Source organism: Merops nubicus, unplaced genomic scaffold (genome assembly GCF_000691845.1).
Source record: "Merops nubicus isolate BGI_N331 unplaced genomic scaffold, ASM69184v1 scaffold15211, whole genome shotgun sequence".
Classification (NCBI taxonomy): domain Eukaryota; kingdom Metazoa; phylum Chordata; class Aves; order Coraciiformes; family Meropidae; genus Merops; species Merops nubicus.
This window is the reverse complement of record NW_008589153.1, coordinates 57,228-82,234: the sequence shown is the minus strand read 5'-3', so window position 1 is coordinate 82,234 and position 25,007 is coordinate 57,228. Positions and strand designations below refer to the sequence as shown.

Genomic DNA, 25,007 nt, shown 5'->3' with positions numbered 1-25,007 from the left:
CTTTCCCTAAGATTTTCTTAGAATTATTTGTGTGTGTGTGTGTTTTAATGGTTGCTGCAGTAGTGGAAAGAGCAAGAGAGTTGTGTAAGGCAGTATTTTGGAAGCACAGAAAGTAACGTTTTGGAGGGAGATACAAATACTTTCTAGACCAGAGGCTCTGTGTACTTAGCAGGATTCATTTTCCTTTTTCTGAGGAATCAAGTCTTTATTCTGGTAAAGTGAAGGCTTTGCAAACTTGGGAGACAATAATTCTGTGATCTGTAGTATGTTTTCCTTGTAATGAAAGTGGCTTTTTCTAGGCTTCTCTCTGCACTCTAAGAATACATAATAAGAGACCTAAGGAAATCCAAAAAAATTAGTGAAGAAGAAATTAAAGCAATAGAGAGACTAAGAAATGTGTACAGAGAAGTGAGATCAAGGGACTACGATTAGGAAGGTGTTAGGGAAGAGACAATATAGCATAACTTTGAACCCAGTGTGTTGACCAGCAAGGAGAAAAGTGTCTCAAACGGGAAAGCAGAGAGGGAAGAAGCCAAAGACTGTCAGGAAGGAGAATGGCAGGAATGATAAAAAGCAAGCCTAAGACAGAGTTATCTGAGGAGCAACTTCAGCAGTGTTTTAATCAGAACTTTGTAATGTTGCAAGTGTTATACTTAAGGTACAAAACCAAGCATGTTAGAAGATTACATTGATAAGGCTAACAGTAATTAGGAAGTTTAACAACTATTCAGAAATGTTTTACAAATAGACTATGATGCATCATTAGGAATACGATTTCTAGAAGCATTTTAATTTTACTTACTGTATTGACATTATACTACTTAACTCTGTTCTCATTAGCTTGCTTATCATTAAAGTCTTTGATTTGCAGCGGAAGCAGCCTTTTTCAATGCTGCTATTGGAAAAGACAAGATGTATTGAAAACAGGGCAGATTTTGTCCTTTAAAATTGAATTCCTTACTTAATTGTTTTTCATATTTTTCCCTAAATTACTTTTTGTTTGCTAAAATGCACCAAGAGTTTAATTTTCTTTTAGCTTCATCATAGCCGATTTTCTCAAAATTTTTAAGTATTTACTTCATTGTGATTTTTCTGGTTTTTGTTACTTGAGTTTCAGAAAACTTCTTATGAACTGCTTTCAAGTTTGATTGTTGCAATTACAACTTTATACTGTTAAAAGATTCCTTCATGTAAGAATTATCATTACCTTTGACTTCTGAAAAAGGTCTAGACTTAGAGGAGGAGAATCTCTGGAAGAAAACTAAATCTTCAGTCTTGTGAATTAAGCCAAAGCATGTTTCTAAAAATGTACTTGGGAAACTCTTCATCCTTCATTATATCCTCTGTGAATAACATGTGAGAGCAAAAGGTATAGATGTATTCTTGTCAGATCACTGTTGAAGGTTTTTGAAAGTTTTGCTTTCAGACACCTGAGAATCTTCAAGGTTGGCATGTTAGCTGTGAGAACAGCAGAAATAGGGTTTTGTCTTTTAAAGTCAGAGGAAATACATTATGATAATACTTAAACCATGAAGAGGACATAAATATATCCATCTGTGTATTCTTTGCGAAGGATGAATGCTTTTAAGTTCCAGCATTACCAGAATTAAGAAGTACTTTATTGCTGCTTAATAGCCAGGAAACAGTTTTCAACCTGTGTTTGAAGAAGTTTTGAGTTTGTGCATTAAAGCACATTTGAGACATAACTGATATTTAAATCTTAAGTGAGAGATGGATGGATTAAAGTGGATTGAAGGGTGATGAAAACAGTGAGCAGAAGTTCAATGCAATAGTGGAAAGATGCAAAGAACAACAGCAGGGTTTGGGGCAAGTTAGGAATGCATTCTGATTCTTCACAGATGTGATCAAGGAAATGTTATGGTAAGTTTGCAAAAAAAGTCGTTGAAGTAAAGCAGGAACAGGACAAGAGCTGCAGTAGTCCTTCTAACTATACATATGGAGAGAAAAGAGCACATCTTGAGAGGTCAGAGAATCTTGGGAAAAAAATATTTATTATTTATTTGGGTTACATATAAAGTGAACCTAAAGGTAAACTAGTGTAGGCTTTAAGCAATCAGATTTTGGTCTATCTGCAGTGTGCCATCAGGTAGAGATACAGTGACAAATTACGGTAAAGTGGAAAATCTATGGTAACTCCTTTACGTGACCTGCAGTAGTTTGTAGTAGAAGTAAGAAAACCAAGGCTTTATGAAGCTTTTGTGGAAATATGCTAAAGAGAAGTAAATAGTTGCTTAAAAGTTGAAGTGCTCAGAAATGTATTTCTTGTGGTTTCACTTCTGAGTCTCTTTCATCTTTGACCATGGAACCATTGTAATGTTTAGAAGAATATTGAAGCTTGAAAGGAAAATTCTGCATCTAAGAGGCTGATACACTGATAGGATCTGTGAAACAGAATCAGTTGTTTTTCTGAAAGTTGAGTTCCTAGTACTCCTTATAGACAAAATGGATTTAAAATTAAGTTCTGGAAACATTATTTTTCTTTCTTTGCTTTTTATAACAATAACTTGTATCTTCTTGGTTTCTTCAAATACTTGATTAAGCTGAAATACTTCATTAAGCTCAAATAAAGTTTGAAAATGAGTCTGACACTTTTCAGACTTAGAAAACTGGAATTGTAACATTTTAGGAAAAGGGGATAGGAAAAAAGTTAACAAATGGTTTCCCAGATTTTGTACAGGCATCTTTGTTAGTCAGATATTTATAGTGACTGGCAATTACAGGGTTATTTGGTTGTTTGTTTGGTTTTGGGTTGTTTGTTTTGTTTGTTTGTTTTTTTTAAATACCTTTAGGTTCTCATTTATTTTATGAGAATATAAATGTATTATTTTTGTGTTAGGCTTTTGCAAGAGTTAGGAGAGAAGGCCTTTGCATTCTGTGCAGTCTAAGGGTTTTTGAATCCAGTGCTCACCATTCAGGTGAATGTATAGTGAGCAGGTTCGTGAACTGCCTAAGTCTTAAGGAGAATTTAGTTGGCTTAAGGTACAAATGGCAAAATAGATATGTAGAATGTACAGGTTAATATATTTCTTTAAGATAACTTTATATAATAAGTTGCTTTTGGAAATGGGCACTGTGTGTTTCCTGTAAGGCAGTCTAACCTTCCTGTTTCATTTTAAGATTGGATCTGTACATCTCACGCATTTGTTAAACAGGTATTGTGCCTTGTATTGTATTTGTATTTTAAAGCTGTTTTCCATCACTGAAGCCTCAGAGGAAGCTTAAAGGTGTACAGCTAGCTGATGATGAAGTGTAGCAGTGTTTCTTAACTGTTTGAAGCTAGAAACAGGCTAAAAAGTGCAAGAGAAAGGTTTAAAAAACTCGTGGTACTAGGCATAAGGAAGTATGTAAAAACTTTTTAGAGTGTGTTGCTTTTTTTCTTTTTAAATCTGTATAAATATTTGATTCTTTTCTGCAATTGCAGGGCAGCTGAAATCCTCTACTCCTTGGCTTTGGTACAGTCCAGTAAATCTGAGATGATGACTGTGTTTCCTTCAGTGGATAACTATAAATTGCTGACAGAAGCTAGGAGGAACCTTGGACTCTTTCAGCATCATGATGCTATTACAGGAACATCTAAAGATTGGGTAGTTGTGGATTATGGAACAAGGTAATTTATTATACATAATATAAACTTGAATCTTAATTGCTCTTCAGTTTTTAAAACATGACTATTTATTTTAGAGATCCAGATTTATATCTAGGAACATACTCAATACTGAAAGTATTAGCAGTGTTCTACAGGAAAACTGGATTTTATTACCCATGCTCTTCATGTATAAAATATTTTTTAATCCTCTGAAGTAAAAAATTTGTGTCCAAACAATTTCTGTGGTTTCAAAAGAACCTAGGTATAGACAGTACCAAGACTTTTTTGATAACAGGGCTACTATTTTCAGCAGTAACTATTCTATAGGTGAACATTTTATATCTGCCTGTACTAAGCAATGGTCAAGAGACATGCTAGTTTAATCATGTAGCCCTTGGAAAAATCTCACACCCTCTGTAACTTACCTCTTCAATGCACAAAAACTTTTTCATATTGCCAGTCTTTTGCTTAATTTGTCCGTTATTGTGTTTTGCTGTAACATCTGGTTATATCTTTCTCAGTAGTGACAAATTATTCTGCTAGCTACTTTGCAGAATTATTATTTAAGAGTGTATGAGATATATGCATGTGTGGATATATGCTTCAACTATGCATTTGTTGTTTGGACTCGGATCTTAAAGGTCTTTTTCAACCTAAATGATTTCTGTTATTCTGTTAAGAAAACTGTTACATATTGGAATAATAAAATCTTTAAAAATTTAAAGAAATGCCTCTAAAATAAGGGCATTTAATTACTATTTTAAATATCTGTTTTTCACTTTAAACTACTGCATTCGTGACAAGTTCAAATTCCATGAATTTGTTAATTGTTTTATGGATAAAATTACGTGGCTCTCTGTTTAAGAGTTTGTAAACCTTTTATCAGTTGAAGCAATGGAAATAGTGGTAATAATTGAAATTTGTGTTTCTGACTGTTTTTCTAATTCTACTTAAAGGCAGTCTTGACTTTGACAGCAGTGTTTCAGGCTTGTCTTCACTATAGATTTTGGCAATAAAACATATAAAAGGCAAATTTACCCAAGATTAGCATTTTGAAAAAGTACTTGGCATTTTGAGGATAAATGCTTATAGCATATCAGTGGGGTGCAGATGTCCCTCAGTTTCAGTATGAAAGGCAGGAATATAATGAAATTCATAATATTTCTGCATCGTCCAATCTGGTCACCCATTGCAACTAGCTGTTCTCAATTTCAGACTGTCTTGATATTAAAAATTACACGCATTTTTCTGTCACTCTTATTTTTGAGTTCTTTTAATTTTTTTTTTTTGTTATCAAATTGAATAAAAACAACTGAGAACTAAGACTTGAAATTTTTAACAGGCTTTTCCATTCAATAATGAACTTGAAGAAGGTGATCATTGACTCTGCTCATATTCTTATCCTAAAGGATAAAGGTGCTTATAATTATGACATGTCAACTCCATTCCTGAAGATGGTAAGCTATCTTTCTTGTTTTTCTCTGGAAACAGAATGTGAACTATGTCTTTCCAATACAGTTTGAGTGGCCTGGGAGAAGTCAGAAATGAAATTTGCTGCTAACTGCTCAAAAATGTGCTACTTATCACTGTTCATATTAATTGAAGATGTTGGGAAGTAAAAAAGGAAATTCAAGGCAGTTAATGCTGAAAAAAACCCCACACATCTAAAAATAAATGGGCTTATTTTCTTTCATTTTGTAAATCACGTAGTAAAACCAGGTGTCCTGATTTTCTTGTGGGCATCAATTTGCTGGTGACTTCAATGATTTGCATATAAGTGTTAATCAAATTACAGGATTATGTACCATTTTACAAATGTAGGAAGAGAAAAATTTCCACCCTAAACATAATCTTACGAATTTGCAAGACCAGGTATAGACAAGACATGCTTTTTTCCTTAGCTGAAATTGTTTGAAACAGGAATCTACTGATGATAAAGCCAGCAACACAACCCTGAGTATAATCTTGAGACCCATTTTACAGTTAAGAGCTCCTTGAAGAAACACACTTGCTGATATAATTTCCTTTCAAAACCCTAAGTTTCTTCACTTCCTAAACAACAGGTCTCTGCTGTAATAGATAGGTAGTCTGAGATGGTCTACCTAAGTCCATACACTTGGAATACAGAGGAAATGTTCTCATTTAATTATGGATAAACTTACCAGGATTTAGACAGTCTTTATTTTATGATTACCTCACACTTCTATCAATACTAATATGACACTTGTACTGCTAGCTTAGATGTGTTAGGTGTGTCATACCTTGAATTACTCTTCCAGAGTTCCAGGTATTTAAAAATAAAAAAAATGTTCTTTATACATTTTATAACTTTAATAGTAATGTGTATATATATGCATACTGCATGTATGTGCCTGAAGGCAGGTGCTATGTGTGCCACAAGTATGTCCTTTTTCTTCTGGTTGAAAAAGCTAACAAAATGAATTTGTGCCATCATAAAGTAAGAATATTTTGAAGTCTTTCATAGATTGAAATTTTCAGTTCTGCTCTGAATTGGAGGATGTTGTGATGTTATGTTCTACTAAACCTTCATTGTTCCTGTTCGTTATGGGTATGGATGAATACCACTGGATTGTAGAAGTACCAATTGCTGTTTAAACTGTACATTGCCTAGGAACATACTAAGTCTAACCCACTATTACCACTGTGAAGGCAGAAATGAAAAAGAAAGTTCTTATTTTGATGAATTAATTATATTTGCATCACACAGGGAAAAAAGAAGTAGGTTACAGAAGTACGTTACGATTTTTCTGTATGGTTTACAGTAACTGCAGCATATCATAAACTTGATAGGCCCACAGTAATTTGGTTACCACAACAAAAGGTTTTTGATGAGGGATTTGTAGAATGCTAATGGGAGAGCTTTAGGATATTTACAAAAAAACTTTTTGCAAATCTTGAGAAAGTAGAAAATTTGAATGCACTTGTTTGGAAATACCGTCATGGTATTTTGATGGCTAACAGTGCAAGGTGACATAAAGAATTGCTCAGAGATGGGCATTCAGCATGAATGCTGGGAGAGCTGAGAAAGACAGTGAAGACTTTACAATGGAGAATGGCTGTTGTCTTTGCTAAAGAAAAAACACATGTGGTCAAAGGAACAGAGCAGGAGACTGTAGCAGTGTTCTAGTAGAGAGCAGGTATAACCAAGGGAAAGTTGCCCTGCTTGAAATCAGGAAAACGGAAGTTGGAAATGAGATATGATGGGAGGACTCCAGAGTGACATTGTTTGCACTGTGTTATTGCTATTCTTAATTATTAGTTAAGCATAAAACCATTATGGTTTTCTCATCTGAATACTTTTTACATCGTATGTAACTTTTACAGTCTGTGTAAGTAGACAAGCTACATCTCTTGGAAGACTATACACTGAAAAATAGATAAAACTTAGAGATCCCTTAATGATCCAACCAACAGGATGAGGTCCAATGTATAAAAGTAAAGCTATACAACCATTTAATCTTCCTGACATAACAGTCTGGTTTCTTTGAGAGCAGAAAGAAAACTTTTCTGTAAGTGGCAGTAGCTGGATTTGAAGAACATGATTTTTGACAGCGTTTTGGAGTATTCTGAGAAACTGAAAGCTTTGCACTTATGTTGCAAAGTGTGTAGTTGTCACCATTATATGAACCAATAGGAATGTAACAGTACATTGGCTGTTCTTTCTCTTAAAGACTTAATGCAGTAGTGACAGCAATTCACAAAAAAGTTCATTTTCTTTTCTCACTGGAAGGGAACTATGGGTCATGTTGTATTTAAGGTAATGGAGAAACTTGTGAAAAATAAAAATTCATCAATATTGCAAAACAATTTTTCAAGTAGTTTCTATCACATAAAAATCATTCAAACACCCTAAATTGGTTTTTTTTTTTTTTTTTTTATATTTACTTTAAGTACAATGTAAGGTAACAGTGAGGTCTGACAGAAGGCTAAATTCTAGATGCTTGTGATAAAAACCAGGAGTGTAATGTTTAAGACAGTAAATCTGTAGAACCAGAAAGTTAATAAAATCATGAAGTATTTGCAAAATTTTAAGGAAGTTGGCAACTATGCAGAAATGAAAACAGGAGGTGACAATTTGATAAAGATATCTAATAAGAGTCATTTAAAGAAAGCAAAGGTTCCTCCTCAAATGAGCCTTTTTCTTTTGTCAATCTGAAGTAACTTGGTTTGTAATTTTTTTGTGGTTTTTCATCCTGCATAACATGCTATAAAATAAGCTGGTTTTGGAATGTCTAGCATGGTTTTATACTTTATAATCTTCATAAATAAGTGAAGCTCACATTTAAGTTTTTTTCAAAAACAAATTCAAAGATCCTCTCTTGTAGGATGATGTTCAGTCTTCCCAAGACTCTTTGCCGCACAAGACGGTTATAAAGCTGACATCACAACCAAGGTAAATAATTTGTGTCTGAGATTCTTTTAACAATGTGTGTGTTTTCACTATGTGGTAGGTTTTTATGCCATTTCTTTGTTTTTTTTTTTTATTTTAACTTTCACTCAAAGGTGAATAGAAAAGTTTAGAAGGTAGAGAAGTAGTTTGGCATATTTTGCTAATACTGTTATGTCTAGTTGAAAAAGGACACAACATTTTAACACTATAGAAGTTTCTCACATACTGCTAATTCAGCTGCAGCAGGTAGAGTAGTTTGTCTATGTGTTTTTACAGCATTGTAATCCTTAGGAAATTATGCTTGAGAGCAGCCATAGAAAATTCTAATTAATAGTAAGTACAGCTGAGTCATTTAACACTGTGAGCAAAACCTTAGTTTTTATGTGTAGTAGTTTGACCCCAGCCAGCAACTAAGCACCACAGCCACTTGCTCACCCCTTCTCTCAGTGGGGTCACAGAGAGAATTGGAAAAGAAAAGGGAAAATAATACTAATAACAGAGAATCTACAAAATGATTCTCTAGCACAATACAACTGCTAACCACCCACTTACCAATACCCCATCAATCCCTGAGCTAGCTTTACTAGAAAGAAAATAAACTTCATTCTAGCTAAAATCAGGACAATAAGGCCTAAAATTCACAATACATAAATGCTGGATTGTCTTTAAAATTCAAGTAGAAGATAAACTAGGATACTGTTTTCTCATGAGTCAAAATTTCCATTGTATTCAGTGAATTGCCTTTTTTTTTTTTGTACGTAGTTCTGCAGTTTTCTCTTGAAATTGATGTTATGCTATCCCCGTGACCATTCTGTGTCCTACCTGAAATAACTTACACGTTCATTAGGTAGACTAATCCAAATAAAGTGCACATAAGATGTAGGGATATGGGAAATGCTGTGTATGTAAATTGAGTAATATAAGGGTTTTGCTTATAGAACAGGTAATTCAAGATTCATTTAAAAATTAGTGAATGCTATTTTTGCTTCTCTAGTTCTAGCAAGTGGCAAACTAATAAAACTTACTTGCCTAATCCATGAAGGTGTCTGACTATTCAGCAAACTAACTGCTACTGTTAAAAAAATTCTAATGAGATTCTTTGGAAAAATGAGCAAAGTTTGTCCCTTTTGAGCTTTTGGGGGAAATTGTCTTCAGTCCTCTGAAATTAAATGTATATAATATGTGTGTATATGTAGTGTTAATATAAGTTTATCTCTAGAGCAATCGTATAGACACATATACTTTTATTTTTTTAGAATAGGAGTTTTAGTGTATTATTGGAGTGCTAGGTAGGTGCTCATTGATTCTTAAACTTGTCCAAAACTGTCTAAACCTCAAGTGCCTGGCTATTTATTTAGCTAAGTCAAATTAACTTCTAACTTATATCTGTAATTATAACTGTAAGAAATAATTACTGGGAGAAGTTTATATATGTTGTATATAAACAATTTGCTGGAGGCCAGTTATAACACAGAATTTCTCTGCCATTTGAGGATAGCTTTAATGCTTTTGCTTTACTTGCCTAGGTTAGCTGTTGAAATTTCCCCCATGTCCCTTCTATCCCCTGATATGCATTTTGTTTGCATCCACTGTTCACTTAATTCCCTGCATAGTATGTTGAGTAATTTTTACACTTCTTAGTGTTTATTCGCTTCAGGTGTTTGATCTTTTTTTTCTCTCAGTTGTACATTAAGGATATACATAATGTCAAGCTTTTTTATTTCAAAATTGATATTACCCTGGCAGTCTTGTGCTACTAAACTTAACTTACTAAGAAGATAACATTGGTAATAATTGCTAATTATAACTTGTCTGGTGTTGTGAAGATACAACAGTCTATATACAGTCATATAAGGTGCGGTTAATGTTCCAAAGACACTTTAATCAGAATAACGGGAGATAGAACAAAGAGGAAAAAAAATGTGAGGGAGAAGGGGAGCAGAAAGATTACAAGAGAATATTGATAATCCTACCTGAAAACATTTTTTATTGATTTTATTTTTTTTTGGTAATGAATTCCAGTTTGGAAACACTTTCAAAGCACTGCTTAAGTGCACATTACTTTGTTTACTTTGTTGTTAACATTTTCAGTATTGGTATGTTCAATTATTTTCTTTTACAAAAATGAGCTTAGTCTTTCCAGGCTTCTAACTTTATCTCTGGTTGTAGTCTGTCTCCACTAACATTATCACCATTGTAAAAAAAGTAGTATGGAAGCTGAGACAGTATCTTCTGGTTAAATCTAGTATGAGAATATTATGACTGTGCATCTGAGTATTTAAAGATGTGAAATATTAATTTCTGCAGTATCTTAAACTCAATAAATTTATCCTTAATGATTACTTTGTTTCGACTTCAAAGTTTGAAGCTTCTAAGACAGAAACTGTTTTTTCATTTCAAATTTTGAGGTATCAGCAGATGGAAAATACTTATTCTCATAAAACCATCAGTTCTCTATTCTTAATTTTTTTTTTTATAGCTGTAACATGCAATCTCTAGATTTCGTCCTGTTAGTGTGTTCTAATACAACATTATGTGGGATAGAAATTAGATCAGTGGAATTGACAAGATGTTACTTTCCTTTAATTAGATGAATATTTAGCTCTTTGTAGTTTTGCATCTCCATGTCAAAGTTTTTTTTCCTTTAAATAGCTGTATTATAAATTAATTCTTCGTATAAAGTTTGGTTCATATCACTTATAAATTTAGAGGAGCGCCACTGATGGGGAGTTCATAAGATAATGGTTTTTTAAATGTGATCACTGAATGGTTTTTGTATTTTTTTATTTTACTAGGTTGATACTGTCAAGTTCAAATCCAACCTACTTTTCAACAGGGAAATAGCTGGTAGTAAGGTTTTGTCTCACTTATCCAGCTTTTTTGATGTTTTTCAGTTAAGTGTTCTCCCTGCTTGGGAATGTTGTAGTCAGTAGTGAAAAATGATTGGACAAACTGTACAGGAGAGCTAGTACAACTTGATTACATGGAAAAAAAAGAAAAGGAAAAAAAAAAGTATTTTTCAGTGGTCATTGTTCTAGTATGAAGTAGCTCCAGATTATTGTATAGTTGAGAAGTATCTTTGAACTGCTTCTAAGTAGGTACCACTTCTCATGTATTTGATATCGCTTTCCCCTCCACCTGTGCATCTCTTGTCTGTTGTGCTCTGTTGCCATTTTTTTTTTATGAATTTGTAATTTTACAAAAAAACTAATGTATTAATTTCAATGAAACAGGTATGTAGAGTTTTTTAAATCTTACTGTAACATTTCCACCTTGGAACAACTGAGTGGTCTTCTGATCAGGATTTGAAGTACTGAAGTTATGGCGTATTTAATTACACTAAAACTCTTTAACTGATAAATGAAGCTGCAATTTTTATTTTTTTTCTTTAAATTGTTACTTCAGCTGAAAACACAAAGCTTTCACAAAATAATATCCAACTAGATGTGGAACTACTTTTGTCTTGTTTTGAAATTAGCAATTATTATAGCATGCCTTGGAGATAAAGCCCATGAGTGTGCTGATAAATTGGATTCTGCATCATACTTCTGTGGGAGCCCTGTCCTTTGATACAGTCACTGGGTCTTGGGAATAGTCTGCCAGATGTCATACTTCCCAAATGTCAAAAGACTTGCACTCACTGGACTTGGGCAGCGGTGTGGGTTTGAATCTTGCCATTCGGTTTAAGATATTGGCGGTTGATGGAGGTATGTTGGTAGTGTGAATTCCAGGGTTTCCTATTTCTGTCTACAGAGTTTCCTGGAGACAGCATTGCAAGGCAGCATAATATGTGACTAAATAATTGAATGGGCTGTTTGTACCAGCATGGATTTTGTAGTAGTATCGTTTGACAAAACATGGTGAACCTAGGAGTGAATGAGACCTAAAAGTATCAATCACGCTTCGCCCCCTCCCCCCTTTCTGAACTTCATATACCTGGTTGGGGAGTTCTACTACTGAACTCCACTGCTCTATATAGGCAAGTTGTATCTGAAGATATTATAATGTTGAAAGATTTTTTAAAAAATGATTGAATAGTATTTTCTGTGCTAAACCAGCAATATCTATAGTTTGCCCATGAATTACTTTTGTCAGCTAATCATACGGGATTGGTATGATATCCTCCTTACCAGGATATTCTGATAGTTTAGCAGACAGTTTCCACTAGTTAAACACTCAGATTGCCTAGGGGATTAATTATGAGTAGGATACACTGTAATCAATGGTTTCTTCAAAGATCTGGCAAAGCACTAAGCAGTTCAGTGACACCCACCTTATAAACAAAAGTTTCAGTTTTCCAAGTAGAGGATACAAAATAACTTCAGCTATTATCTGTGCTTCAATATCTATGAGCAGGTTTTGGCATAAGGTTATAATTAACAAAGTTTTGGCATAAGCTGTGTTCATCTTGTTAGGTCAAAAATTTGTGAGCTTTTTTGAGAAAAAGATTCTAGTATACCTTTAAGATTTTGCAAGTTGGTTACCTTTTCAAAAATTCACTTGGCAGGTATACTCACTGGTTCTCAACACAGCACTGTAATTAGAATTTAAAGCTATGTTTTCAACTTTAAGGTGTGATAAAGAGTAATGTATAAAGGTCAAAAAATCTTGGTAGGTCAGTAAGTGGTACTCTATATGGCTGGAAGATGACAGTAAGGATAACTTGCCTGCAAAGGAAACTTGGTTGGTGTGACTGGTCAAAAGGGAAAGCTGTCCTGGTGAAGTGGAGCAACAGATGAAAGCTTCACACCAAAGCAAATGGTGTGAAGCTCAACTTTCTGAGCTTAGAAGGTGAATGGTTTGAGGTAGTTTTTTAATATTCTCATACTGGCAACTTTAACTTCAGAGGTGGGGGATTTTATTGGATTTTTTTTGACCTGTGTTGCCCATGCTGGTACATTTAATCTGAACAGTTGTCCAATGTAGTTATGAGGAGAGGATGCTCTGACAGCATTTGACATTTTAGTAACATATATATTTTAATTACCTTTTATGCTTACATGAGTATTGAGGCATATGTATTCCTGGTTTTATACTGAAACAGTTTAAAAAAGACAGTTGAAACAAGGGTATTTTCGATCGTCAATGAGAAAAAAAATGTTTAAACAAAACAAGAAAGGGTGCATTAACATTTAAAATGAGGGGAAAAGTATTTGTGGCTGTTGATAGATTGTCAAAAAGCACAGTTTTTCCCTGGGAGGGGGGAAAGGCAAAGAAAAAAAACCCCAGACCATAAGCAAACCAAGAGTTTTAGGTATTTTCCTGGATGAAATAGGGACAGCAATATGCTCAGCCTTGTGTTTTTGTCAAAGTGAAACCTCTGTATTAAGTAACTGTAAGGGAGGTAGACAGGATGAATAGTCATTCAATCAAGATGTAAGGCTCTTCTGTTAAGAAACAGTACTTTAAGCATTTGTATTCTCAGCACAGTAGTCCAAATAGTTACAAAATTAGAAAAGTATTTGAAATTTTATCTGAAGAGCTGCAATCTTAGTTTCTCATACCCTGGCTGCTTAGACTCAATACAGCCTAATGTGTTGTGTTTTGATGTTTGTTTTTTTTTTTTTTTTTAAGAATTACTTCTAAGTGTTTTTCTCAGTGCTCAGCCACCTGAACAATTTACTAGATTTCAGGTGGCCTGTAACTGCCATGAACATGTTCTCCCTCTTGATTTTCATGATGGAAGGGCTGTTGCAAAGGCAACAAAATGCTTGGCTGACACAGGGTAACGCACACATCTGAATACGGAAACATGAGTTAATGTGAACTCAAATATTTCAGCAAAAATGGTTGAGACAAAAATTATTACTTCAAAATTAACGGAGGGCAGGTTACATTCATTCTGCTAATTTATAGATGGAAGTTAATTGTGCAACTGTTAAAGAAAACAGTCACATTCTGTGTTGGCAATGTGTAATGGGAGAGGAAGTGAGGACCTTGGCAGAGTTCACAACACCTTGATCTCTTAAATCCCACTCTTTCTATAAGGTCACTGCAGGTTTTCGGCTTTCCATTTTTACTGTGTGAGTTTTCTACTCCTGGTGTTAATTACACCATGTGCAGGCTCATCTCAGAACTAACTCCCTGCATTGGCAGTTGAGATTTCACTATAATTTCATCTGAGAACTTGGGGGTGTGGGGGAGCAAAACAAAAACAAACAAAGCAAAACCAACAACAAAATAAAACACCAACCAACCAACCAAAAAAAAAACCCAAACAACCAAACCCAAGAAATAAGCTAAGGGTTAAATGTCTGTTTTGATGTAAGGGATGGCTGTTTAAAACTGAACTGTGGTTCATTTTAGAGTTGTTAGAGGTTTTCATTGTTAAGGAGAAAAAGAGCAGCTTTGATTTGCAATCAATGTCATTCCAAAGCTTTATGTGGAATTTATCTTTATTTGTCAAAACTTGGTTTTGACTGTCATGCTTCTAAATTCAAATTCTAAAAGTTGTTAAATTTCAAGCGTTAAATCATTACTTTTTCAGTGCATAAAAATATTTCTAAATCAAACTTTTTTCAATTTTTGGTCTGTCTTACTGTCGATAAAACAATGACGGCCTGTTAATAACATTTTGATTTACTGTCTGTCTTTGAAATTGCAGCTGCAAAATTAAACCAGTAAATAAGTAGATAGAGTTTTTAGTGTTTGTAGAATCTTTGCAGTTTCTCAAAACTCCACAAATTTAGGATTTTTGGTTCAATGCACAGGATTTCAGTTGGAATTTTTGGGGTTTGCAGGACCATTGCAATAAGACTGTGAAGATGTTTGATGCTTTAGTTGCTTTAAAAAAGTTGTAACATTAAATGAAAAATCCCACAATAAGGTGTTAACAGAAATTTCTGTGTTCCCCAGGAACACTGTAAAATTGAAGTGTCATATGAAGTGCAGAAAGAACAAAGAAACTAAGCATACTGTGGGGGGAGGAGAAGAACCTGGGTTTTTCAAAAATAAAAAGTGATCGTTATAAAGGAATATGCTAGTAAAGAACGGAATGCAACTGAAAGATCTGTGTTGCATGCATTGTACTTGTCGAAGCAGTTTTGGGAAGTACAAGATACACAATATATTTCAATATATTAGTTTATTTGTGCATTATTTCTTTTTTTTTTTTCCAGGCACTGTCCCCTTCAGCCTTTTCACTGGAGTTGCTTTGAGCCAATACTGTAGTTAGTCCAAGGCTCTCAAGGCACAGATTGAAGTGATATGGCATACTTAAAGTCTTTCTGCTCTTCTGAAACAGATTTTTTTTCCCTTCTAAATGCAGATTTATAAAGCCTGCACTACAAGAGGAACAAGGAAAGGATTTTAGTGAAGGTACTTCCTGATCCTGAAAAAGTCAGGGGGCTTCAAGCCCATCTTGGACTTCAGAACACCTCACAACTTTGTGGTAAAAGAAAAATTTAAAATGGCGCCTTTGGACTTAATCCTTTTGTCCTTAATTGGAGAGTACTTATGTGCTCCAGATTAGGATATGTGTGCCACTCCAATCCATCCAAATCATAGGAAGTATGTGTATCTGACATATGTAGTAGGTACATAACATTTTAGAAGTCTTGTCTTAGGTTGATTTTTGTGTTCTCAAAATTTACAGTTTTTGCTGTGCTGTTGTCTGTGTTTATTGTGAATCCTGTTCTATTGAGGGTGTTCCATGGTTTGTTCTTGAGAAAACCACACAAAGGTCCTGCTGCCTGTGAGAGTGGAGGGGTGGAATATTTGCCTATTGTCTGCCTAATTCTCTGCCTTTTGCATGAGCGATGGATATTCTAAAGATATGTCTGTAGTGTTACAAAAAGGCAATTGATAGGAATGTATGTGTGTGAGTTCTCTCTCACATTTATTAATGAATCTAAGGTTTGACTTTGGGTTTGTGATTAGGAAGGCAATTCATGAAGTGATTCAGAATTCCAAAATGTCAAGCTGAGATAATGGAACTATTGTTTTTTTTAACCACAGCATCATTGTTTTTAATTATTTGTATGTGAGCTGTTACTGCTTTTAGAAAAAATATGTAATTTTAACATTATAGCTTTGCTTCTAAAGTAATCGTTTAAGGTCCTCTTCAAATGCTGTCATAATCATAATTCTATTGTGTTAGTTGAAATTCTACTGAATTCTTAAGAATTTACTTATTTATTGATAATACGTGTTTTTCACTTATTAATGTCACCAGTTTGATTTTACAATGGACAGCTGGTCTGCAGCTAATAGATTCTGTTTCCAGCTTTGGTTTTATATCTTATGAAAGGAGCACAAATACATACTGTGTGCTTGGAGTTTCAAGCTGAGATTAGATTCCTAGTAATCCGGCTGCAGGATTGTTTTTTCATAAACTAGAAGAGCTGTCGTATTTAGGAAGAGGTAAAAATCTTAAAATTTATTCATATATGATAATATTTGATTATAATCTCTGTAAGAAAGTTTAATTGGATTGTAAGAATTTCATCTAGGATGGAAACAGGCAATTTAAAACAAAAATGTTGACAGTATTAATACTCTCAAGTTAGGATTCTTAAATTTACAAGACACTTAGCTGGATGTGATAAGATACATAATTTATCTTATTTGCTTAAGTGAGATGAAACCACCTGTAATTGCACTACCCCAAATTCCATGTTAACATCTGATAGTACGTCTAAGACTGCAGCTCTTGAATCATATGGTTCTCCTTATAAAGGAATTTTCTATTTAGGACTTTCTACCATTCAGTAGTTACGGATGTTAATGGCTTCAGCATCTACTGTATCTCAGAGTACATTAAAGCTGTAGCAATTATTGAAGCTAACTGCTTTAATATAATTAGGTGTGTTGATGCAGCTTAAAGCACACTTTTCACTGTAGTTCCCTTTGGTGCTCTGAGCTTAATTTGGCATAGGTTATTGTGAAAGCTCATTCTCACATTGTGCAGATTATATTTTTTTTTTTAAATACTGACTCAAGCAGGAATACTGAAGTAGATCTGAATTCTGTTCTTTATAATGGGAAAGCAAAAAAGCAGACATGGCATCATGGTTTAATTCCACACTTGAATTTCTAGTCATTTTTTCTTGTAAATGCATTTTTGCTAGTAAGTGCTACTTTCACTCTAATTAATAAACAGACTTGCTCATTGCCTAGCTATTACTTAAATGTTCACTGATAAATGTTGGATGTCACATATTATTCGATTTATATCCCTGAGTACCCATCTGAGCAGAATGGAGTTTTATGTGCAATGAGGCCAGAAACAAGTAAGGAATTCTTTAGTTTGGGTAATAAAATAAATTGTTTTCTGCTTATATCAATTGTGCTAATAGAGCAGAATGTAAATATATTATAAAATTTGAAGTCATACTAGGAACAAACACTATAGGATTAGAATTTAAAGCTGTCTAGGTAAACTGGAGCAAATATTTCATGGTCAAAAGAATGAAGTGAAGCGGGCAAGTAGAAGTTTTGCACACCACATGGACAAATAATTTGTGGACTAACCAAACAGAAGTTAGTGAAGCAGAAAAAGAATGGACATAACGGATCAGACTGAAAGTCACTTGTAGGGTGTCAGAGGCAGTTTTGCTTATGAATGATTTAGATGGAAATGTTCTGTGTGAAATACAGCTTTTTTTTTAAGAGTGTGCTATACTAAGAGTGATGAGAGCTTCATCAAAAATACAGTATCTAGTTTTAGAAAGCATACTTAGAAAGATGAGGCTTTGAGAAAGCACACAGGAAAATGGGAGTACCAAGCTGAAGAAAGTGACCAAAATGATGTTGGAGTATCATCTGTTTAGTTTGGAAAAGGATGATAGTGAGAAACTTAAACCTGTAAATACATTCAGATTTGTTACAAAAAGAGTTACATTTATTGCACTTGCAGAGGAAAAAGACAGAATTTGAAATGGTATCTACTGTAAAGCAATTAAAAGTTTAGAGTACTAGCAAAATGTGTGCCTGAGTTGCAGAACAGTATGAACAGTTTGGGATGTTTTTAAAAATAGTGATTGCAACATTTTGTAGGTAGACCTACTGAATTCTTGTTCTGGTTAAGAGGTCAAACTACAACAACCTTCTAGTCCACTGGTTTTTTTTATTAGTATCTAGATTTCCCTTTTGTGTCTTGAGCTCCGTCTTGAGAGTCAAACCAGCATATTCTGCAGTACCCATCATGGCCTAAGGTTATAGGCTAGTCTGTTTTGTACATACTGTCTCTGACCAGTTGGAATACATGAGAAAAGTGGACTGGTTTAAGGTGTGCAGGACCTTCCAGTGACCTGAACTGGTACCTGATGTTTGGATGAGAACTAGGTGCTCTCATGAAAGAACAGCTCTGCTTAAAGCTGCTATCCCTAATATGCAAGCACAGCAATTTATGCTCCATTTGTGGTACAGGCAAAACCAAATTCCTGTTTAGGAGAGAAAGGTGTTTTTTTTTTTTTTTTCCCTTGACAAATGTTATTTTTACTTTTGTCAGATCTGTTCCAAAGGGAAGTGCTTCCGTATCACTTCTGATGGAAAAGCTGTCTGAGTGCTGAGTATTTTAACTGTTTTACACGTTAAAGTTTGCCGATTAAATTTTTTTTTTCTTAATTCATTTTTTTACTGTGTCTAGGTAGGTTTATGATGAGGTGTGAAGTATTGACTAGAGTAATAACTACTTACAGTAGTAGCAACAGATCAATTCTCTACAGTTATGATAAGGTCGAGACATTTCCTAATACTGGAAAATCCTGGATTTTCCTTCTGCCTCTCCACTTCCTCATATGTACACCAGAGGTAGTATATATGTGTGTGTGTGTATATCCAGTTATAGTTATTAAAGAAATATCCTGAATCTCTAGCATCATATTTCTGTAAATTAGTTGATATGGTTTTACATAGGAGTGTATTTTCCTTCTGGGAAAAAAAACAAACTTTCCTTTGCAGAATTATTCCATTTTATGGTTATTACAGGTTTTGCTTCCTTACTGAGTATGAACTAGGGATAAAATTATTTTTAGATTATTAGACAAGTATCCGTGCATAGCTCTTAAAAAATACATAAAGCCCCCCCTTCACACTCCCCCCAGGACTATTTAACTCAAAATTAACTGACAAATTGTTTTCCACATTCTTTGTTTCCTTGTTTCTTGATAGAGTTTGCTACTACTAAGTGAAACTTTTTTACATAGTGTGTTGAATAAATACTCAGTTTTAAAACTCAGTATTGAGTTTTTCTTCTTAAGAAGAAGGAACTGCTGTGGTTAAATATGGTTCAAAGGTTTTTTTCCTGTGGTCCTCCAAAACAAGGAAAGAGGTGTTTGAGTAAAATGTGAGAAATTTTTGTGGTCCAGTTATTTTTTAGTTCTGTATTAAAAAGTTGAGGTGAGTGTCTATTACATGTTTTCTTGGGCTTCAGGGCAAGAATCATGGGTGTCTTTTCTTCAGGGGAGGTTACACATGTTTGCAATGTACAGATCAGTATCTGGTTTTAAGTTTATAGGCTTGGTTTTGTTTTGTTTACCACTGTTCCCAAAAGCTTGGACCACTCTTAGCCTGTGTAGTGTCAAAGCACAAAATTTTTTAGGATTCTAACTGTCTTGGATCTTGTGTGATTTTTTTAGCTTTCAATATGTGACAGAAGGCATATAATTCAGATAATTTTTAGTGGTATTTTTGGCAGCTGTAATGGCAAGTAGTGCTTTATGGAGTTTAAATACTAAACCTCAGTTATTTTCTACCTCTTACACATCAGTGTTTCTAATTAAACAATGTTACTGTCTACTGGCTGTTCTCACATCTTTCCAAGTAAGTTTTTATTTCATATTTTCAGATATGAAAAGCTTTTCATTCTCTCTTGTCCTCCCAGTTTGATGTCCGGAGAGATATTACTGTTTCATCATCCTAGTGAGATGACGTTGTTTAGAGAATTTCATTTTTGTTTAGAATTGTAAAATCTTAGTCCATCAACTGCCAAGATCTCTTCCTAGCTGAATTCTGGTTTCCTACCCACCAGTGCCTCTGATGTTTTTTAACATATGTAGAGTTACTTCAATTCCTTTTCTCTATGGTTTAAAGCATTTTTATGTGTATCGATGATTTTCCCCTCCTGCCACCTTCCCCTCGCCTCCCCCCCTTTGACATTTCAGGAGTAGTTACATGCTCCTGTTCTTTTTCATTCTTCTGTGTAAGACTGTTAATACAGTTTATTATTTGGCTTCATGGCTTATATTTTCATCAACTTTTGGTGTGCTTATAGCAGTTTTGCTTGCTTTACCACTTAGCTGTTTTTTTAGCTTAGCCTCTGTAATAGAAGAGAGAAAGAAACCAGTCAGCATCAAAGGTGCTATTCATGTAACTTTGCACTGAAATTGTGTATGTGTGCCCACAGAACAGGTTCTGATGAGTTACTGTATATGAGTGGGAAATTCTCTAATCTATGAAAGTTTGTCAGAGATTCTAGTAAACTTCATCACTCTGAGAGCTAGAGGGCCTCAGGGAACTGGTTCTCAAAGCCAGCTTTGATAAAGATCCTCCACCAAGCAATGAAAGCTGTTGTCCTAAGCTGTCATGAGTCCCAAGTGTCCTGAAGACACGGTTTTCTGAATAATCCTTTGTCAGTGATGATCCTCTGACATTTACTAGTAATGAGTTCTGGTTTCTCACATTACTTGACTGCATCCCTTGTGAAGGCAGCATTGAATGAACTTGAAAAGTAAATGGTAAGTGTGTTGCAGGTGTTACCAGTAAATGAGTGTGTGTATGAATATATAGGTATGCCTGTAAGTTTATGCTTATCAGTAAAACAAAAAGAACAGTGGTATGAAATACTGTAACTCTTATATTTAAGAAATAAAATTTCCAATAGCATTCTTCTAGGAGACCAAGATTAAAGTTGTCAGAGATCTGAATTAGCTTTATTCACATTTCACCTGTGCATATAGCCACACTGGTTTACATGTTTTCTTGGCAATTTTTAAAAAGAAAGTATTTGAAATAAGAATGAGGGGTGGCTTTTTCAGCTCTGGCTGAAAAAGTTTCACAGCAAGTTGTATCTTGGCTACAGGAAAGTCCAGTCAAAATATTCTTTGGTGCTTCAATGTATTGGTTTAATAGAATGGTTTATTAATGCCATATGGTAGGTTATATAGAGAAAATGATCATACTTTTATGAAGAAAACATACTTGTTCTGGGTTTCAGAGACCTAGAAAAGTATGGAGTAAAAAAAAAAAATTTTTTAAAAAATCAAGGTATATCTGGTATATCTTTCCAAAAATCTCTGAAGAGCAGGTGGCAGGATTTGCTTTTATGAAATTGCAAATACTTGCACACCAGAAATGCATCCAATTTAGGATTAAGAGCTCAGACCTGCACCTGTTTCTCCTTTTTTGAGGGTCTGGGAGCAGTTGAGTCCTGCTCCCAGTGCACAGATGGACTACGTGATCTCTGTGTGAGTAAATTGGCTGTGGTTTTACCTGTAGAAAGTTATGATTTCCTTTTGTTTCAATGCAGTTTATATTTAAATAGTTCTAGAATTCTTTTATTTCTTGAATAGATGAAGGAAACGATGACTGTGAAAGAAATGATGGCTGACACTTGGCCATAATGGTGTTGCTAAAGTAGCATATTTTAGGTAAAATTTTTCTTCTGAGTTTTGCCAGTAGGCTTTAAAACCCTTTGTCTTTATTTAGAAAATAGAAATGAGCTGTTGTAGTTTTCTTAGTGCTGTTGCCAAAGACCAGTGATCTGAATAATGAAAGGAAGAGAATTGATTGCTGCTTCTGAAACACAGTACTATTCATGGTTTTGCCTTAAACTATGGAATAGAAAACCATTAAATGCTCTGAAGTTGCTTCTCTGTGTAATGTAACCACAATACAGAAGGCAGCTGTACCCTGCATTTGTGGATGACTTTCTTTGTAAAGGTAGAGCTTAAGTGGAGTGTAGCTCTTTCGTACAGAGTTTAAAATAGTTACAGTGGGATGGTATTTAAGGGTGGGAGTTGCATGGTACTTCAGAAGTAATGTAATTTAATTACATTAGTCAGTACTTTTGTATATGCACAAGAATTTTATGTTATGGAGTATAATTGCTTCAGTCCTGGTGAAATAAAATTTGAGAACAAAATACTAGCATCTTGGCAAAATTCCTGTATTTCAGCTGCTGAAAATTGGCCCTGTCATTACTAGCTTCATCTCACTCCCTTATTACTCTACATGCACAGAGTGCACTTATAATGCATAGATTCAAGAAGGTATAAAACATACGTACCTTGATACAACAAGAGTTTTGTTTTATCTGAATATTAAAAATAAGGCCTGGTGAAATAGAGTGATAATGTGGCAGTTCCTAAAATCTTTTGTCAAGGGTAAATTTGTCATGTGACTCACATGACTTTAAAAAAAGTTTACATCAAAGGGAAGGCAAACAAGGTTTATGGAAATATTTTTACATTAATGCACTCTTTTTTGGCAGATAATGTAAATTTAATGAAGATGTATACCATTACTAGAAATTAATTGTATGCAGAAGCTAGCATTTTTTTCTTGGAGGCATAATTGAGGAATTCCACTGTACAGAAAGAATAAATACAAGATTTTCGTAGTGTTCTGTATATGGATGAGAATGTAATTTATTCTGAGCTTTGGTGTCAGATCATCTCTTAGATCTGTATTGTTTCTGACACGGTTCTTGTCTTTCACAGTTTATGAGGAGTTCTTTAAAGAATTATTTCACTGAATATATTGGGTTTATCTTCTTATTTTTGGAGGGGTCTAGTGTGTTGGTTTAGTTTAAATTAAAATCTTAACCAAAAAGAAGACATCTTTAGTTAAGGAGAAGTGTAAAATGACCTACACAGATCTAGGGCAGGCTCTCACAGTCTTGCACAAGTTCTTGACTCTGGAAGCTGATCAAGAATGTGGTTAACTATTGTGTTTTGTAGTAATCTAGGAGTCTTCAGCACGAAACAAGACAAAAGAAAGCATCCCAAAGCATTTTTGATTATGCTAGAAGGCAACTGACCACACTTAGATGCACAAATTTACAGGGAAAGTAGTTGTTATGTATGAAAACTCATTTAACAATACTTCATCACAGGAATCTTCATCTAAGAAGTTAAAAGGAAAATAATTTTTTTGGGAAGCTCATTTGCTGTATGGTAGGTAATCCAAAGGTTCTTGATAGAAGAAATATAGTCTCTGATTTTAGTTTGTTCAAGTAATGAGAAGTTGGAGTTGACCTTTCCTACTGATAGTGAAGTAACAGGGTAGCACTTATGGGCTATGAAATTGATGTTCAACAGGCTAAGCTTGATACAGGAAAAAGAGAGAGCCAATAAAAAGATAAGGGGAAGATGGTAGCCTGGTGTATGTTCATACGGATTCTGTGTATCCATAGAGCAAAGCTGCATTTATTAAGATTAGGGTAGTGTTGCAGAAAAATGCAAAGGACAGGATGGAAAGAGAGTAGGTGAGATTTTGGCAGTATGGAGAAGAAAGAATTATTTTCCTTGTATGTATCTACTGCATTCATAATTTAACAGTGCATGAACTTTGTCTCTCTGATATTACACCCCATTTTGTAGAAGTCCTCTCTCTCTGAATGAGGAGGAATTGAAGGATTTAGATGTGTAAGTAACTTGTTAACAGGGCCTGACTTGTACAGTAGTGTCAGGCTACTGAATAATGAAGCACAGAGAATCTAAATGTATGGGTAGGGAACCTGACCTAGAGTCAGAATGTGAGGTTGTGGGAAGAGGTTCAAGCTACAAGTGACGTTTATGTTAAAGAACTCAATGACAGAATGAGATTTCCAGTTTGGGTGGAAGGAGGCAATTCTAGATGAAGTAGTTTGATCTGTGAAAGTGGTAAATGAATTTGAAGGTTAAGACATGAAAGAAAACCACTGACAAAACCCTGAGGAATCTGCAGAGAAATGAAGCAGAGAATGAGAAGAATCTACTTAGAAGAAATGCTGAAGGGGTGATTTGATAAGTAGGAAATGGATAATGTGGAAACTGAGTACAGGTGAGATTTCATGAAGAAGTAAACTGTTTTTCACTGGGAAGGGTCAGGGAGGCTGAAGACAGAATAGAGGTTCTGTTGTCTATCTTAAGATGTTATTAGAAATATTGGCAAGATTTTTCATTGCTAAAGACTATATTTTTAATAGGATTAAATGAAGAGGGGAAACTTCAGGGAACTATTTGTAAATAGTGTGTTCTTTGAGCTTGGTAGTGAAAAGACAAGTACAATGATAGCCCTCCAGATTAATGAGGCGCAAATGTTCTAGAATCATCTTATTTTTCTATACCTTAGAATATGTAGTAAAAAAAAATATATGGTTATTTACTCTATTCAGTTTCAGGGCTGACCTTTTTGGTTAGTAACATAATCTGTGTTCAAGTGGAAGAACAGGCATAAAATTAGTTATTCTATATGTACCTAATAAAAATATTTTAATCGTATGCAGATGATTGCTATAGGGAATTTTGGTAAACTAAATAATTTTGAGTTTCCTCTTACAACAGAGAGAAACTAGTTGCTTTAAAATATATATATCATACATTTGTACAGTGGGAGTTTTTCATTATTTCATTGTTTCTAACTTAAGTTAAAGGGAGAGCAACTGTGGGTAAGCGTGTGATAGTCCAGCCTAAAAAATAAACTTTAAATGTTCTTAAATATCTTGATTGTGCTTGCACCTGTTAATAGTAATTCTCTGGAATTTCCCAAAGATGGAAGTTGATGTATTTTTATTGTAAAGTATTTTCAAAATTGCTTGCAAAAAATGATGGCATTAAGAAAAGAACATCTGCCAAGAATATATGTTAAATATTCATTGTTTCCTGGTTATGTTTTGAATATTTATTTGTTGTGGTATGTACTTGTTGTTCTAACATTGTTTTAATGCTTGGTATGTAATATTTGTGTGAAATAACGTTAAACCTGGAGGAGGTGGTTTGTTTGCCAGAAGATAATTTGACAAATTTTTTTTTTTGCAGGTACCTTTTGATATATAATCCTATGGAA

General features: G+C 34.3%; 1 protein-coding gene across 1 annotated transcript in view; it reads left to right on the top strand.

Moving 5' to 3' along the window:
• Window positions 1-25,007, top strand: part of LOC103781774 (alpha-mannosidase 2-like) — a 68,262-nt gene that overhangs the window by 4,993 nt on the left and 38,262 nt on the right. Inside the window, 4 exon segments of the mRNA XM_008949496.1 lie at window positions 3,443-3,628; window positions 4,950-5,064; window positions 7,954-8,021; window positions 24,980-25,007. The exon segment at window positions 24,980-25,007 is cut by the window's right edge and continues 21 nt beyond it. Of these exon segments, the coding sequence (XP_008947744.1) occupies window positions 3,443-3,628; window positions 4,950-5,064; window positions 7,954-8,021; window positions 24,980-25,007 (397 nt within the window).